The sequence below is a fragment of the Alligator mississippiensis genome, chromosome 5, assembly GCF_030867095.1.
Source record: "Alligator mississippiensis isolate rAllMis1 chromosome 5, rAllMis1, whole genome shotgun sequence".
NCBI lineage: Eukaryota > Metazoa > Chordata > Crocodylia > Alligatoridae > Alligator > Alligator mississippiensis.
In genome coordinates, this window is record NC_081828.1 from 75,124,993 (window position 1) to 75,143,095 (window position 18,103).

The window sequence follows — 18,103 nt, forward strand, 5'->3', positions numbered from 1 at the left end:
TCTCCTGCGGCCGCTGCGCCGGGGGGTGGGGGCTGCGGAACTTTTAATGCGGCGCCTCCTCCTGGTTGGGGGCCTCTGCCTCTGCCTCCTCTTCTGGCTCCTCGTACGGCTCCGCCTCCTTGTCAGACTCCGGCTGCGGCTTCTTCCTGGCGCGCAGGAAGGCCCTGCGGGGAGCGGCGCTGGCACCCGGTCCCGAGCCCGGTCCTGATCCCGCCCCGCGCCCTTCGCCCCTCGCACTCACCAGGCGGCAGCCGCGAGGGCCAGGGCGGCGCCCAGGGTGCCCAGCACGGCGCCCACGATCACTGCCGCGCCTGCGGGGTACAGCGCGTTAGGGCGCTGCGCGGGGCGGGGCGCGGCGCGGCGCGGCGCGGCGCGGCGCGGCGGGACACGCACGTACTGGAGCAGACGCGGCGGTCTCCGCAGCGCGCGCGGAGCAGGCGGCAGCCGCTGCACTCGGCCAGCTCGAAGGGCTCGGTCCGGCCTGCGGGAGGCGTCCGTGAGCCGCGAAGCCCACTCCCTGCCGCCTCCGGCCCAGCTGCCTCTCCTCTGCCCGGCCCCAGCGCCCCGCGGGAGGCGGGAGCGGGGCTGGGCTGGTGGGGATGGGCGCCTCGAAGGGCCGGCCGGACTCACTGCAGGATGATCCGCAAACTGCCGGGGAGACGGATAGACACACGGGCAGCACGGGTCAGCAGCCCTGAAGAGGCCCGAGCTGTGCTGGGGGCCACAAGGACCCCAGGCGTCTTGGCCCCTAGTCCCGGCTCCAGCCACCACAGCTGGGGGCCTGGGGCGGTGTCAGTACGGGGGTCCCTGGGGGTGGTTGTCGCTCAGGGCTCAGAATCAGGGTCCCCCAGGGTTAGTGTCAGGGTCTGGGGGTGGACACGGGCAGCAGGGCCCAGCAGTCAGGGTGGTGGTCCCAGGGGTTGAGGTGGCAGGGGTGGAGATGGGGACAAGGCTTAGCCACTCAGGTCCCCAGGGCAGGATGGAGGGGCTGGGCTCAGTACCTTGCTGCAGGACGGCAGCAGTAGCAGCTTTCAGGCGCAGGGTGAAATTGTGCCTCTCCAGCTCTGCCTCCTTCAGCAGCCGCTCTGGATCTGTGGGTACAGCTGGGTGAGGGCTGCCTTCACCACCCTCACTGCTCTGTGTGGGCATGTGTGCTTAGTTCCTCTACCTAATTGCAGGGGCCTGGGTGCTGTACCCACTCTGGGATAAAGGAGCCCTTTCGACAAGTCTGGCTGCCCAGTCTGGGGATGGGATTTGCTGCCCTCAACCAGCTCCAAGTAGCCCCCAGGGCTGTGGGGGCTGGTTGTGCTCTGTCTCACATCTGCTGTGATGCCCTTCTGCTGCTCTGGCCTGGTCATCGTTGCAGTGAGCCTGGGGTGGCATGGATCTCCTTGAGTGGGTACCACTGGACTTGCTTCGCATGGCATTGGGATGTGCAGCCCTCCTTGCCTCTGCCTTCCCCTAGGCGGTCTGTGGTGGCACCACTGTGGGGCAGCATCCCTGCTCTCCCGTGTAGGGCTGGCCAGAGCATAGGGCACAGCCCTGACTTCAGCTGCACCAGGACCCTTTGGCTCTTGGCCTGTGTCCCCACGCAGATTTTCTGTCAGATCCCAAATTTCCTCCCAGTCCCCCCCATGTTGGCAGTGGCAGTAGAGGGGTGCCACAGCTGTGAGAGCCCATGCCAGCCCAGGGGCCTGCACTGTCCATTTGCACAAGCTCTGACAGAGGGATGCCATTCTACCATGAAGGGTTGAATGGGCAACTTAAAGGGTGCTGAAGCCACTGAAATGGCTCATCTGTGTCATCCTTTGGGACAAGAGGCTCCCCATGGAGGAGGACGCCAGCTAGTGCCTCCTGCAGGACTACCCCTAACCCCTGCTTGTGGCACGCACCATGGCGGTATCGTGTGAAGATCCGGTCGAGGTGATAAAAAAGCTTCCCTGCTTCTCGCTCCATGCGCTCTTGCTCTGCATGGAAGGAGAGAGGTGGAGAGAAATGCAGCCAGACACAAGGGAGACCCTGCTCCTGCCCTGTCCAGCTATTCAGCCTGAAAATGGCCTTGGGTCCCCCACCCTTCACAGGTAACTGTCTCAGCAGAGGACACTTGTAGGATGAAGAGTCGGGTGAGGGGCTCAGGGGAGCCTGGTGAGGCAGGGAGAAAAAGCCTTAAAGAAGGGTTTTTTTTGTCTAACCCCTGATTCCTCACCCATGACTTGGATGCCAGGGTTCTCTCTGTCCAGGAAGAGTTCATGCAACTTCTTGTCCAGTCGTGTGGCGCCCTCCAGTAGGCTGTCCCCCAACAGGAGCCGCACATCATAGTCAAAGTAGAGGGGGGTGTCTGGCCAGCAGCCCAAGCAGGGGGTAGCGCCTGGGGCCAGCAGGACCAGCACCAGCACCACCTCCACTAGCATCCTGCTAGAAACCCCTGTGAACCTCGTTTCTAGTCTTTTGTGAGCTCACTTCCTGTTCTTCCTCTAATTCCTTCTATATCCATTGTCGATTTTAGACATCACTTCCTGGTGTTCCTCAGTTCTCTGTTGCCGTCCTATAGCTGGCATCATGTCTTATTCTGCTTTTGAGCTCAAGAGCCTCATTTTGCAGTTCTGGCTGTGCTTGCCCCCGCACCTTGTACCTGCACACATCCGTAACCCTAGAAAGTCCTGGGACTGTCTGGTCAACCTCTTCCTGCCTCTGGCCAAGCTCTCCATCTCGCAGATGAGGAAGGACGTGCCAGCCAGAGGGAACCCAAGCAATTGTGGGCTGTCTTCTTTGCCCATCTCTGACCAGAGTTTCACAAGATAGCATCCACAGCCTCTTTAGATACGTTTGAGGGGCAGTGGGAACCAGCCAGAGTTCTCTGCTTGGCACCTAGGTATTCACTTTTGATCCCCTTCTTGTATCCTGTTTCATCATGATTTGCCCTGTGAATTAGTTTCTGCAAATTTAATGGCCATCCTTTAGCCACTGAGGGAAGTTTGTAGTTGCTGATGGGCCTAGGTCCCATGGCCAATAGGCCTGTTGTCTTCCTGTCCAGTCCCTCCTTGACATCATTTTTTTCTGCTTTAAGGAGGCTATATGTGACGAACTTGCAGAAGACATGATACTGAATGACAGTCAGCATGGCTTTGTCATGGGCAGGTCTTGTCTGACCAAGCTCATTTCTTTCTATGATCAGGTGACTCATCACCTGGACGAGAGAACAGTGGTTGACATCATATACCTCGACTTCCAGAAAGCCTTTGACCTGGTATCCCACGAGGTACTGATCAGAAAACTGGGACCGTTGAGTGGGTGCGAAACTGGTTGCAGGGTAGGATACAGAGCGTCCAAATGAATGGATCGATGTCATCCTGGTGAGATGTGGGCAGCAGCGTACCCCAGGGGTCAGTACTGGCCCAGTGCTGTTCAATATCTTCATCAACAACCTGGATGAGGGGGTGAAAAACCCACTGGCCAAGTTTGCAGACAATACCAAGATATGGGGTTGTGCAGACACAACCATGGATAGGCTGCAGATACAAGCAGACCTAGACGGGCTGGTATGTTGGGCAGAGCAGAACCAGATGAGGTTCAATATAGAGAAATGCAAAGTGCTGCATCTGGGAAAGAAGAACCCCCGGCACACCTACAGCTGGGCATCACTAACCTGACCAGCACTATAAATGAAAGGGATCTGGGGGTAACAATAGACCCCAGCATGAATATGAGCTGGCAGTGTGACACAGTAGCCATTAGGGCCAATAAAACTCTGGCATGCATCAATCGATGCATCTCCAGTAAATCCAAAGAAGTGATTCTCCCACTTTACTCAACATTGGTGCAGCCACAGCTGGAGTATTGTGTCCAGTTCTGGGTGCCGCACTTCAAGAAGGATGTGCTAAAGCTCGAGAGGGTCCAGAGAAGGACCACCCACATGATCAGGGACTTGCATGGCAAGCCATATGAGGAGAGGCTGAGGGATCTCGGACTCTTCAGCCTAAAGAAAAGAAGGCTGAGAGGGGACCTGAGAACAGCTTACTGATATATCAGAGGTGTACATCAGGGGCTCAGTGAACAACTGTTCATCAGGGTGCCCTGGGGGAAAATTAGGAACAACGGCCACAAACTCCTGGAAGATAGTTTCAGGCTGAACATTAGGAAAAACTTCTTCACAACTAGGGTGTCCAGACTATGGAACAAGTTCCCCCCAGAGGTGGCGCAGTCATCTACCCTAGAGGTCTTCAAGAGAAGACTGGACGGTCACCTGGCTGGGGTCGTCTGACCCTGGATGTCTTTCCTGTTCATGTAGGGGGCTGCTTCTCTGCTTGTGACATCAGTATGCTCTGCCATCATTTCCAGTTCTTCTTTAGCCCTCTTCTGCTTGTGACATCACTTACCGTCTTCATCCCAGTCATTCCAACCCTCACCTTCAGCCTTTGACTTCACTTCCTGTGCTGAAGCCACTCCTTTCTAAACATGGCTCCTCTGCCTCTGACATCTTTGACATCACATCCTCCTGACCCCAGATAAGATGTACCCCATCTTTGTGACATCACTGAGGTCACAGATGCCCACCAATCCCATGGGAAGGTGTGGCTGTGGGGATGCCCTGTGCCCTGCTGCTGCTCCTGATTGTCCTTTGCCTCCAAGAGGCAGGGAGCTGCCTCCACTGTGACCGAAGCTTCCTGGAGGCCTTGGAGGCGCTGTTGGGGGAGGTGGTGCCACCCACGGTACCGCAGCGGGACACCCTGATCCAGCACCACATTGAGGCTTTCACCCAGCTCTACACCCTCCACCTCCGCGAGAAGCAGCACCGTGTGCTGGGTGGGCTCTGCCTTGGCAATGGCCAGATACCAGGCTGGGCTGGGATCTGTGGGGCATAAGCGAGGGGCATCAGCTGGGCTAGGGGCTGCCTTTTAACTCTGGTCTCTGTTGCAGATGTCCGAGGGGTTCAGTCTCTGAAGTCTGCTTTGACCACGTGGCTGAAAGGTGTCAAGGAAGAGCCCTGGAAAGGTGGGGCGGAGGGTTGGATAGGACTTGGAAGCATTGGAACCTGGCTGGGGAGTGGGTGGGCTTGCTGGGGAGTTTCTGTAGAGGGGCGGGCAGGTGAGGTAGGTGCATGGGGGTGCTGTGGGCAGACTGTCCAGGAGGACCCCTCATGTTAGAGGTGGGGTGGGGTGGCTGTTCTGTCCACTTCCCCACCCCCACCTCTGCCAGCATCCGGGTTCAGCCTGGGCTCTGTACAGGGCTGTGGGCCCTACCCCCTTGCAACCATATGGAACTGACTGCCCCTATCCCAACCTGTCTGTCTCTCTAGCCATGGGTAAAAGCTGGGGAGGGGAGGAGGGCAGAGGCCTGAGCAGCAACTGGTGCTGGAGGGGTGGCTGCACCCTTACTTCCAGCTTCTTCTCCCTACCTTGGGATGGCCAGATCTTACCACAGGAGAAGCAGCCAGGAACATTTTTAAGTCCCTGAATCAAGTAAAAATCTCTTCCCTGGCTCTTAGCACCATCTCTCTTCCCCTCCATGCTCAGCAGTGCCAGGCTCAGTTGGGGACAGTGGTAGTGGCAGGCAGGCAGGTTCTCCCACCCTGAGCCTGTTTCCAGACTGGCAGAGAAGCCTCAGGGAAACAGGGCAGAGAAGAGGAACTCTCCCATGGCTGCTGCTGTCCCTGACTGAGTCTGGCCCACCTGCAACCCAGCTGGAGTGGGGCAGGAGCAGCTCTGGAGCTGTTCCCCTGCCTGTGACAGCTGAACACAGTAGACGCAGTGGCAAAAGTGGGTGGGGGAGGGGAAAAGACAGGGGACAGAATGTGCTGCTAAGCATGGAGGGGAAGGTGGTGGGGCTGGAATTCTTACCTGATTCGGGGACTTAAAAAAGTCACCAGCTGCTGCTCCCATGGTGTGCTCTGAAAGGGGGTACGACTGCCACTGCACCCCTTTTTGGTCTGTCCCTGCCCCCCACCCAGTCTTTCTGTCTATCCTTCCCACAGGGGTGAACTTGCTGCAGCTGGCTCTGGCCCAGCAGCGTGATTCGCTCCTGTCCAGCCTGCATGGTGCCCTTGAGAGATTTGCCAACCTTGGTAATATGCTGGACCATCTTGAGAGAGTCTACAACCCCCTCCCCCCCCCCCTTGGTGACAGCGACCCAGGGAAAGGCCAGGGCCCTCCTCTCTCTGCGGGGAGCTACCCCATCTCTGGGCAGAGGTTTAGCTGCATCCTCCTCCCATGGCAGCTGTCCTATTCTGGGAAGAGAGGCCCATGAGTCAGCACTCACTGATCTTCCGCTTCCAGGAGCTCCCTAGGAAGGCTGGGAGGCTGTGGGAAGAAGGGCTACAAGTGCTGTGGGGGCTGGAGAAGGCTGGGGGCACTGATGGTATCTCTGTCTTTGCTTCTTTCCAGCCTGCTCAGAGGATTGCAGTGAGTGACAATCCTCCCCATCCCAGCCTAGGGACCCCAACTCAGGGGTCAGGCCCCTGCCCCTTCCCCACATCCTGAATGAGGCAGTGCCCCACCATGGGGCCAGATCAGGCCCAGTGCCAGGTGTTGTCTGTTTCTGACCTGGGCCCCATTACTATCCCAGCTATGACCGAAGGGCCAGTCCTGGACTGCTGGACGTGTCTGCGCATCAACGCCCAGTGCTTCAGTGGGGAGCTGTGTGGAGGTACCCACAGGGATGGGGGCAGAGCTATGTGGCAGCCTGTGGGGTGAGGCATGGCAGAAGCTGTTTACACAGGGACCTCTTTTTTGGCATTAAGATTCACCAAGGCTCCCCAGGGGAGGACAAGAAATAATGGGCACAAGCTGATTGAAGATTGCTTCAGGCTAGACAGAAGGAAAAACTTTACAAACCAAGTGCTGAGGGTTTGGAACAGTTTCCCCCCAGAGGTGATACGGTCATCCACCCTAGCAATCTTCAAAAAACGTCTTGACACCCATCTTGCTGGGGTCTTTTCATCCCAGCAGTCTTTCCTGCCCAGGTGCAGGGGGGCTGGACCTGATGATCTGTAACATGGGCGACTGGTGCCTCCCGAGTCTGGGGGTTCACCAGAATGCCGATGGGAGGTATGGGGTGGGAGATCCCCTAGCGGCTGATCGCCAAGCCCAGAACCACCAGCGGTGAAACTTGAAATGCACTTCTGCCAGAACTTCTGGTTTCACAGCTGGCACTTCCAGGGGGTGCACAGCCAATTTCAGGGGGTGCACTTGCACTCATGTGCAACCCCTACACATCGCCAATGATCTGTAAGGTCCCTTCCAGCCCCTAACAACTATGAAACTATGAAGATATGAGTGCCTCTGGGATGCTTACACTGGGAATTGATTATCCAGAAACACCCTGCTTAGCACAGAAATGTAGCCACCTCTGGGGTGGGGTTGTTGGGGATGGCTCATCTCAGCTGCCTGGCGTTAAGATGCAGCTGGCTCTGGGTGTGGGTGGGTCCTGCACTGTGGGACTCTGGCTCAACACTGTTCTCTGCAGAGGAGGACAAGAGGGAGGTCGAACGGAAGGAAATCATTCTGTACCTCTTCTTGGTGTGCGAATGCGTGCTTCTGGGGTCAGGCACTCTGCTGTGAGTCACCCTCCCCGTGTGCCCCCCCTCCCCATCCAAAAGAGCCCCTTTAGACACCTCACAAGAGTCTGGCTGGGCTGGTGCCCTGAACTCCACTGGCCTCAGCACCATTCCTGAGAGGAGGGTGGCCCCTCCCCTGCACTTGGACACACAGATACGCTGCCCTCCACACCAGACCCTACTCCCCTGCCAGACCAGGAGAGAACCCAGGAGTTCGGGCTTTCAGCTACCCCCTTCACTAATCCATAAGACCTCACTCGCCTCCCTGTACTGGGTAGGACCCAGGCATCTGAAGGCAGGGCAGGTGCTGACTTCTTTTCTCCCAGGTACTGTGTGTGCTGGCGGCTCCGCTGGCGTACGTGGAAACAGGCCTAGTGGGCCTGAAGGCTGGAGCTGTTGTGGATCAGGGATCCAGGGACTGTCGGCATCAGTTGGCATCAGACCCGGAAGCAGAGGTGGGCAGGGGCCCAGCCCTCCCCACCTCCCCCCAGCCTCAGTGTTGTGGACATAAAGAACAGGTGCAGTTTGTAAACACAGAGTGGTCCTTATTGGGAAGAAGAGGAGTTTGGTGCAGATGGGCTGGGAGCTGGACTATGCCACTAGGCATGCCTGGAGGACAGGGCACAGAGCCTCCAGGTAGGGCACAGAAGCCAGCAGGATAGTTGATAGCAGAAGGTGGGTTTCCCCCTTGAATTTCCAACTGGGTAAAGCAGGGTCGGGGGTCGGGGGGGGGGGGGGATGTCCATAGTAGAGCTCTGCCCAGAGCTGAGCGGTGGATCTTGCTTTCTGTTCCCCCAGCCTGTCCCCTCCCTGTAGGGTCCCAGCATCAGCTCTGGAGACTCGTTAGCAGCCTGGTCCTCCAGTACTTGATGTTTCTGTGGGGAAGAGTGACCAAGTCAGATGGACTGACTGCTGGGGACTGAACATATACAGGACCCCTTGCCTAGTGCTCAGATGCAGCAGCCTTTGGGGTGGGATGTGTTAGAGGTTGGTTATACAGAAACCCTCCCCACCCGGTGCTGAGATACAGCCATCTCTGCGGTGGGGTGTTAGTCCTGTTCTCACTCACCCAATGACCAATGCCAGAAGGAGCACAGCACTCATGATGAGCACCAGGGAGACGCCAGTGCGGGCGATGTCTGGGCCCGGAGCCTGGGGCTTGTACCTCAAAGAGAGTCGCTCCTGGGAGTCCACTGCAGGGATTGGGACAAGGAATGGGATTTATGAACTGTCAGTAGCCCACTGCTGCCCCCTGCTGGTGCCAGCACCTACCAGTCTTGTGCCCCTGCTGACAGGCATATTGGCTCATGGAGGCTCCAGGACACCGGCTTGGATGGGCATCCACACTGCTCCCCAAATAACCCAGCACCCCCTGCCCCTCTCACCAACCTGCCCAGCATCCCACCTACCAAGGCAGCTGCTTCTCTGGAGGCAAACAGCCTTGACCTTGACACACGATTTACAGTCAAACACATTGTACCGGAGCCAGTCTGCAACAGGGAGAGAGCAACCCCAGCTCCATCTCTGCCTGCCCCACAGCAGCCTGTGCTCTCCTGGGCACTGACTGGGGGGAGGCTGACTCTGCTCCCCGACATTGATGTCTGTTGTTCTTACCACACTTCTCAGGGTCACAAGCTGCAGAGTGAGAGAATGAGAGATTGGTGGTTGCTCAGAGCAGGCACAGGGGTGGGGCAGGGTGCAGCTGGGGGAGAGCCCAGGGGGGTTGGGAACCTTTCTCCTGATGCTCCTGAAGTGCTGATTTCAGCTCCAGTGTTGTTTTCCTCCGGTACTCCACCAGCTCATCTAGCAGTGCCTGGTCTGAGGATGAGGTGGGGGGTGAATTGGGGCAGGAGTGCTGGCTGGGCTGGGGAGCTCCTAGTTGCTCCTGCCCTAGCACAGGGTGCTGTGGGGCCGGGTCCTCACCTGTCAAGGGGCTCTGGGCCAGGGCAGCTGTGGTCTGTCTGACTGAGTGAATCAGGGCATTCACTTGGTTCAGAGCTGCAGGGGAGGGGGAACACTAGTACATGATCCAGAACCCCCACCCCCACAGCACCAGGACACGATCCAGGTTGCTTCCCCTTCCTTCCATCATCGCACCCCTGCCCTATTTCCCATGACATGGCAACCCCTTCTGTCTTACATCTTTGAGCATGGCACCCTCACCCAACCCTTGCCCCATCCCTCATGGCATGTCGCACCCATGACCCAGAAACACTTGAATACAGTTATCCAAGAGCCCAGAGTGTCAGCACTCAGGGTGGCACCCGGGCATCCTGGCTTCCAGTCCCCTGAATATAATCTCCAGGCCTCTCTCCTGCTTGGTCTGGGGTAGAACCCACATGTCTGGAAGAGGCCTCTGAACCACTCTGAGTGCTCTAATCAGAGCCTGTTCTGTAGGTGAGGTTGTGAGGGCTGGGCACCTAATGGGGATACTGTTAGGCTGTTGTGACTCTTTTCCTGGATTCCCTATGGCAGACCCTGCCCTCATCTGTACCTGCCACACCCGCAAACTGGCTGGTAGCATAGTGCCGGAAGAAGTCACCCTCCATGCCACGCAGCAGGGCCTGGGCACGGGCACGCAACCGGCTGTCGTGGATCTGCCGGGGCACCAGCCCAGTGCGCAGAGCTGCCAGAGCCCCCCTCACATCAGCATCACACTGCAGGCAGCTGTGGGTGCCCACAGTCAGCAGCCCAGCCCAAAGCAGCAGGCATAGCATGGCAGTGGAAGGCAGAACCCTGGCAAGGTGTGACTTCACAGTGCTGCCCAGCACCAGATGTGACACAGGGGAGGTGGGCCATGAGTCAGAGACAGGGCAGGATGCTGAGGTAGGTAGGCCTGTGGGGCTGTTCTGAGCAGGAAGGGGTTGTTACAGATTTATTGCTCTTTCCTCCTCAATAGGGGTATGGCACACAGTGTACCTGCAAACAACAGGCATTGCAAAAAAATTGTGCTGGAATTGGGGTCCTACCTTGCAAGGTGCTGGCTGGGGCCCTTAGTGATGGGATTGGGACCCCCTCGTGCCAAGTGCTGCCCAGGGCCCTTGGAGCCAGGATTGGGAGGCCCTTCTTGCCAAGCATGGACCAGCCCTGGGATTGTGCCCCTCACCCCCAGGTCAAACACTGCTCTCAGAGTTGTGATAAGGGCTGCCCTTACTCCAGCAGCTGCACAGGTACCTTGGGGCTGTGATTTGGGAAACCTCTTGTCTTAGGTATTTGTCAGGCTCTGTTACCCTGGGACCAGGGTCTCCCTCACTCCTCTCATGCCATGTGTTGCTCAGGGCCCTTAGAACCAGCACTGGAGGTCCCTTAATGCTAGGCACTGCCCAGATCCCTTTTGGCTGGTATCAGGGGATCCCTTATATGAGGTGCTGCTCAGAGCCCTTTTGGCTGGGGTTGGGGGTCACCTTGCCCTGGGCACTGCCCATGCCCTTTCAGCTCAGACTGGGGGGACCCCCTCACACCCGGCGCTGCCCAGATCTCTTTTGGTTTGGATTGGGGCTTCCCTTGTGCCAAGCAATGCCTAGGGCTCTTAGGTCTGAAACCATACCAGGTGCCACCCAGGGCCCTTTAGACTGGAATCTCAGGGCACCGTTATGCCAGGAGCTGCCCAGGGCCCTTGAGGCCAGCACTGGTCCCCCCCATCCCCCTGTTTGTAGCATGTTCCGGGGGCCCTACATGCCAAGCATGCTCAGGGCCCTAGCAGTGAAGGGTTGTGCCCCCCCCTCCCCTTGCACTACTCATTGTCCAGTGCCTTGGATCTTGATAGGGGGCCTACATCTTGCCAGTTGGAGCCCACAGCACTTTAGGCTCTGATCTGCCCCTCCCTGCCATGCTAAACACTGTCCAGGGCCCATAAGTCCAGCATTTTGAGCTCCCCTCATACTGAGGAGTGCCCAGGGCCCTTGGGGCAGGGATCAGGAGCCCCCATGCACCGGATGCTACCTGTGGCCTGTGGGCATGAATTAGGGACCTCTCACACTGGATAATGCCTAGGGCTCTTGTGTCAGGAATAAGGGGCTCCACATGCCAGGCACTGCCTAGGGCTTCTGGGGCTAGGATGAGGGCTCCCCTTTATACCAGGCATAATCAATGGCCCCTGTGGCCAGATTGGGGGCCCCTTCATACTGGATGTCTAGGGCTTTTGGGGTTGGGATAGGGCCCTTTTGTGCATGACCCTACCCAAGGCCTTCATGGTCATGTTTGAGGCCCTCCCATGTTAGGACTGTGGGGGGGAGGAGGAGGGTGTTGGGGGGAGGGGGCGTATCTCTGTACTGGGCACTGCTCAGGGCTCTTTGGTCTGGGATTGTGGCCCCTCTCACACCAGGTGCTGACCAGGGCCCTGGGGTCAGGAGTGGGGTCCAGTCCCATGGAGTTCTGTCCCAGGACCTTGAGGGATCAGGGGCCCTTTGAACCAGCACTGCTGGCGGTTGTTAGGTCCAGGATCAGGGCCTCACCTGCACCGGGCAATACTCAGGCTGGCAACAATATCCTTCTCTTAAAGATTCTGTATCCTAGGGACCCGTTTGACAATTGTGGTAAGGGACCCTGAGGGTGCAAGTGGGCATGGCCACATGGCAGAGGAGGGGAGGAGAGTTGGGTCTCCAGACCCATGTAGTACAACTGCCAAGCAAACAGGGAAGACAGCTGGAGATGTTTTGATCTGTTTCAGGGTTGAAACTTGCCCTGCGAAGCACCTGTGGGGAGCAGGTGATGAGATGCCCCAAGTGGTTTTCCTCTGGGGTGGGGAGACCAACACATGCCTGTAGATTTCCTGCTTGCTGAGTTTCAGGGGCCAAGGGGCACCAGGTAAGGTGGCCATCATAGAGGACAGTCTGGTTGTCCTCTGTCCTCTCTTGATACAAAACCCGATGCCTTTATGTCCTCTATTTTTCTCTTGAAGAGAAAAAGAGGACATAAAGGTGTCGGGTTTTGTATCAATAGAGGACAGAAGACAAGAGTAGCAGAAAACCAGAATGCCCTCTACAATGACCACCCTAGCACCAGGGTCAGTCCTCCCCACAAGAAAGTGGATGCAATCCCTGTGAGCTGGGCTAGACCAGCTATCCAGGTGAGATGCATGTGAACATGCACTGGTAAAAACACTAACAAGCACACCGGGAAGATGTGTGAAACAGATTGGCTCCAAAAGTGTTTATAAACCAATGCCAAACTCAACCGGCCTTAGGTGGAGCCATGGGAAAGGAGTGCGGATTGAGTTTAGCAGAGATGGTGACTCCTGTTGTTATGCTACACCATCCAGGGAGAGGAGCAAGAGGGCAAAGATGGGGAAGATGCCGAAGTCTCACAGTGCTGGAAGGGGACTTTCCTGCCCAGAGGACCTCTAGCACCATGGGTGGGCATCTCCCAGAGCCCCCTGGGCACCCTATGCTAGCCACCCCTCTGCGTGCCCTGGGAGGGAAACAGATCCAAAGTCCCACCGGGAAATAAAACGTTAAGTAAACATAAGCGTGAGGGACCGGGCCTGGTGGGCGAATGGGGGAGGCTGGGGGCCACGACACCTGGGCTTCCTCCCAGCCCTGGGTGGGGGAAGGGGGGGGAAGGAGGCTGGTGGGCTAGTAAGGGAGGGGGAGCTGGAGCCAGGACGCCTGGGTTTCCCCCCCAGTTCTGCCAGGGGCGGGTGCCCGCGGTGCCGTGCCGGGCCTCCTGCCCGCTCGTGACGGCGCGGCTCTCCGTAGGCCGGACAATACGCCCATTGAGCCCCTACCGCGCGCACAAAGCAACCCCTCCCCCCGCCTGCCCCGAAGGCGTGGTCAGCCCGCCTCCCCCTATCACAGCCTCGCTGGCCCTGCCTGCCGCCCTGCCATTGGTGAGAGCCCCTCGGGGGCGGGGCCAGGGCACTGCACTCCTCCCCCGCAGGCGAGGCTGAGGGACCTCAGGCGGGGGCGGGGGCGGGGCGGGGCGGGGCGGGGCTGGGGGCGCGCGGGCCACATCCGGGCGCTCTGCCCCCCCCCCCGCAACCCCCGGAGGCCGCTGGCCTCAACCTCAGGGCGCCCTTGTGCAGCGCTCATTTGCATCCGTTGGCATATATTTACAGATATTTGAATAATCGCCCCCGAGCGGGGGGGGCTGACGGCCCGCATGCTGCCCACGCTGGTGTCCTCTGTCTGAAGGGACCGAGGCGCCTTTGCCCCGGGGCCGGGACCCCGCTCAGGTAACCTGCGGGGCGGGCAGTGCCGGGCAGCCCCTGGGCCGGGCTGTGGGGCAGGGACTGGCTTGTGCCGCGGGGGTTTGCGGTGGGCGCGGGTGTCCCCCGGCAGGGTCAGACGTGCTGCCAGGGAGGCCCCGTCTGGCCCCGTGCCTGGCTCCGGGGGATGTGGTGCCACTCAGATCTTCCTGCTGGCTGCGGGTGCAGGCAGGGCAGGGCACGGCACGGCACGGCACTGCGAGCGTTGAGGACCTTTGCTTTATGGTGTGTGCGGTGCAGGGCAGGGCTGGGGAAGAAGGGCACCGCTCTGCAGGAGAGCGAGCGGGAGGGCACGCCAGGCCCTGCGTGCCCAGCTGCCAGCCCATGCAGCTGTGTCATCGTCCCCCCCGCCGAGCTCCTCAGACGTCTGGAAATCTGGCGGCAGGGGAGCGGTGGCAGCACTAACGGCTGCTCCTTTAGTGCCTTATTTCCAGATCCTTGGGGAGCCCTGTGGGGCACAGAACATGGCCAGTGCTAGATTGTGTCAGCACGCAGGGTTTGTCTGGCATCCAGCAGGATCTGGTGCGTGGGGCTGGGCCAGCATGCTGGGTTGCAGCCACTGGCCCACCCCGTGTGCCATCCCTGTGCCAGGTCTGGCCCATGAACTGACCCCATGCCACCTTTCTGACCTGCAGGGCCAGAAGGTCGGTAGCCACTAGTGTATGGCAGTGGGGTCTGGTGGGCTAGACTAGAGCAGGGGTCTGGCAGCCGGGGCACCTGGGTTACACCCCAGCTCTGTGATGAGAGCAAGGCTGACGGGGCTGGTGCGAGGAAGCCTGGGTACGCACTGTGGTTCATAGAGGGAGTGGCTGGAGCAGGTGATTGTGGAATTTGCTCTCTGCCCTGCCAGATCCACCTGTGCTGGGTCCTGGCCAAAGGGTGTGGAGCCTTAACTCCTCCTCTCCATTTTAGGGCATGTAAGAGACAGTCCCGGCCTCTGGGTAGGCAGGATGGGGGATGGCTGGGGCAGCCTCACTAGCTGAGGTGCACTCCAGTGAGGGAACTGTGGGCAGGGAGGAAAGACCTCCCAGTCCTGCTCACAGGCCCTGCCAGCCCAGTCCTAGGGGCCCCCTACCCAGTCCTGCCGGCATCCCTCACCCATGACCTGCAGCCCCCTGCCTCCCAGCTTTGGGCTGTCCCACAGCACCTCTGTTTCAGTTTCGGGCTGTTAGTGTTTGATGAGCCATACGTGCCCGTAGGGGCTGAATCATGCTCAAGCACATTGCATAGACCTGTCTTTGGCAGCTGGGATTCCTGGGTCCTAGCCCAGGTCTGGGAGGGGAGTGGGGTCTGGTGGCTTGATGCAGGGGGGAGCTGGGAGCCGGGAGACAGGGCGCCCAGATTCTGTGCCAGGTCTGGGAGGGATTGGGGTGTAGTAGTCAGTTGGGGCAGGGAGGGGCCTTGGAGCCAGGACTCCTGTGTTCTCCCCTCCCTGGTGAGAGGGGGGGGAGTTGCCGCATGCTGGCTTGTGTGAGCGGCAGCTCCTGCTGGCTCCTCCCCAATCAGTGGCAGTGACGCGGTGGTGACCTGCCAGCTGCTTGCTCTGCGCCCGCGCGGTGCTGCTGCCGCTGCCACTACCACCACTGGAGCCCTGTCTGCAGGTGAGGGGCTGGGGGCAGTGCTGGGAAGGACCTCTCCCACTGGGGCTTCCTGGGTGCCCCCAAGCTAGGGTAGTGGGGTGGGGGGTTGGTCCATAGGCTGCTCTTGGCACTGGGTCCCCCTATTCTTAGGCACTGGAGGAACTGGCCAGTGGTGAGGTGGGGAGTGGGGAGGAGGCCCCCCACATTGCTGAAACCAGGTGTTGGTTTTCCTGAGGGCAAACAGAGCCCCAGTTCCCCTCCCCATTACAGCACCTGTAGGTTGCAGGCAGGCTGAGACCTGCCTGGGTGTGGGGGTAGGGAGAGTGCTAGCACCGGGGCACTGGAAAGTAAACAGCAAGTACCCCCCCAACCCTGCTGCCCAGTGGGCATGGAGGGAGCAGAGTACAGAGAACTCAAGTGTCCTGGCTTCCACCTGCGCTCTAACTGGCACGGGGACTGGCATGGTATTGCAGGATCTCTAGGGGTGCTGGGCAGCGGATATGTTAGTGGAAGGAGGCTTCTCTGAGGGTATGGAGGGGTGGTACCTTGGTGGAAGGTTTCCAGGGGGCCTGCAGCTTTGTTGGAGGGTATCTTGGGGGCCAGAGTCTTGTTGGAGGGTTTTGGGGGAGACGGGTTGTTTGGGCCCCCTGGGTTGGCAGGGGCTGGAGCTGTGTTGTGGAGCCTGCTACTGGGTGGTTATTGTAGGATCTTGATGTGCTGGGAGCTGTCATCTATGATGTGCTTTGCTTTCATAGATGTCATGGCTGTTCTGGGGAACCTGCTTTGGCACCTAGGGTTTTGCTTAGTGGGCTGGTGTGTTACTCTAGGGTTTCACTGGGGCTGTCAGGTATCATGGAGGCTAGGGTGGTATGGTAGGGTCTTCCAGGGGCTGGGCAGGTAGGGCTGTTTCCATGGGATTTCTAGGGGCTGGGGTGTCATGATGTGCTCTTCTGGGGGCTGTGATGTTTTCATATCGTCTCTAGGAATAGGTGTGTTGTGGTAGGTTCCCTTTGGACCGGTGGTGGGGGTGAGCTCTTTTCCTGGGGACTCCCAGGGCCTGGGTGGGTTGTTGCATTTTCTTGGATCTCTGGAATCTCAGGGGGAGGCTGGGCTGGCCAGTTTCTGCATGGTCTCCTAGGGCCTGGGCAGATGGAAGTCTTTCTGGGGGGTTTTGGGGGTGTCACTCTATCACCAGGCTTCTCTTATCCTGTATTTCCTTGCAGCTGCAGTCAAGACTCAGCCAGAGGGCAGCCGGTGCCAGAGCCATGGCAATGCGGGTGCCCCCACAGGATGAGGCTGAGCGCTATCTGTTTGTAGACCGCAGTGGGGTTGGTGGCCTGGCCACGCAGGCCGACTGGACGGCCAAGCGCCTGGTGTGGGTGCCCTCAGAGCGGCATGGTTTTGAGGCAGCCAGTCTATGTGAGGAACAGGGTGATGAGGTTCTAGTGGAGCTGACTGAGACAGGGCGCCCTGCCCGGGTTCCCAAGCATGATGTCCAGAGGATGAACCCCCCCAAGTTTGCCAAGGTGGAGGATATGGCAGAGCTGACCTGCCTTAATGAGGCTTCCGTGCTGCACAACCTCAAGGATCGCTACTACTCTGGTCTCATCTATGTGAGTGCATGACCCCGGTGCCTACCATCTGCACCTTTCCAGGGGACTAGAACCCAGGCATCCTGACTCCCAGACATCCTTGCTCTAATCACTAGACCCCACTCTCCTTCAAAAGCAGGAGGAGAATCCAGGCATCTGCACTCTCAGCCCTTTTCTGCTGTCCACCAGACCCCAGTCCTCTCCCAGAGGTGGGAGAGATCCCAAGAGTCCTGGATACCAGCCATGCTTCTCTAACCCTCCCAGATCCCAGTCTGCTCCTGAGTTACAGGGAGTATCCAGGTGTCCTGGCTTCACAGAGGGCCCTTCCTCACCCCTACCCCCACCCCAGGCTAGTGCTGGTGCTGCTAGGGAGTGGGGCAGATGGCATGTCCATGCCCGGCCAGCACAGGGTATGTTACCAAGGCATATGCCACTGTTGTAGGGAGCCCTGGGGCCATGCTGTGCTCTGCTGGGTATCGAGGTGGGGGAGCCCAGGGCAGGCCTGACTCAGCGCCAGAGCTGGGCGGCACTCCAGCTGGACAGGCCCAACCTGTTTGGCCAGAATGGAGGCAGTGGCGGCAGCACCATGGGGATGGGGGGGGGGCAGGAAAGCCTACCTGGGTGGGGGAGGAGTGAGTGCACAGGTACCCCCTCCTTCTGTCACATTTAAGGGGTCTGGGCTCACAGAGAGGGAAAAGGCCCCCAAGGTGACCCCTGACCCAGCTAGGTCTCCCACCAGGGATCCCTGCTTAGTATCCCATGGTGTCAGGATCCCAGTTGGGAGCAGGAGACCCCTGAAAAGCAGGGGCTGGGGTTCCTTCCTGGGGGGTGTGTGTGTGGGGGGGGGGGGCACTCAGCAGTCTGCTTCCCCAGCCATCAGAGCCCTCCCTTATGCCAGGCCTGAGAAATAAACCTGACTTTGGTATTAGGCACTGACCAGCCCCTGTTGGGAGGTGCTCAAATACTCCTCGCATGGCTCAGAAAGCCCCATGAGTGGGTGGTTTTTCATCTAGGAATATAATCTCTTTGGCCAGGGCAATTCAGAATAAAACCCAGGATCCCAGGCTCTGCCCCCACCCCCAGCAGTGTAACTTAGAAGGACCTGCTCCCCTCCTAGAGCAGGGACAGAACCAAGGACTCCTTCTCTTCCCTAACTCGCACTCCTCTGCTGGGT

The 18,103-nt window shown here is 59.0% G+C and overlaps 2 protein-coding genes across 9 annotated transcripts in view; both read left to right on the top strand.

The window, feature by feature from the left end:
* The first annotated feature begins 4,583 nt into the window (after positions 1-4,583).
* On the top strand, positions 4,584-7,556 carry IZUMO3 (IZUMO family member 3). The gene is made up of 5 exons (XM_059729344.1): positions 4,584-4,803; positions 4,918-4,992; positions 5,972-6,061; positions 6,562-6,642; positions 7,462-7,556. The coding sequence occupies exons 1-5, from the start codon at positions 4,584-4,586 to the stop codon at positions 7,554-7,556; spliced, it is 561 nt and encodes a 186-aa protein (XP_059585327.1).
* Positions 7,557-13,512: 5,956 nt separating this feature from the next.
* Positions 13,513-18,103, top strand: part of LOC102574445 (myosin-10) — a 31,834-nt gene continuing 27,243 nt past the window's right edge. For 5 of the 8 annotated variants that reach the window (XM_019488027.2, XM_059728489.1, XM_019488030.2 and 2 more), the window contains exons 1-2: positions 13,513-13,724; positions 16,561-16,950. In XM_019488027.2, the coding sequence (XP_019343572.1) occupies positions 16,603-16,950 (348 nt within the window). In that variant the 5' untranslated portion in view covers positions 13,513-13,724; positions 16,561-16,602. Of the gene's footprint in view, positions 13,725-15,116; positions 15,359-15,411; positions 16,951-18,103 lie in introns of those variants that run through there. The other 3 variants (XM_019488029.2, XM_019488032.2, XM_019488028.2) reach the window with 3 other exon arrangements.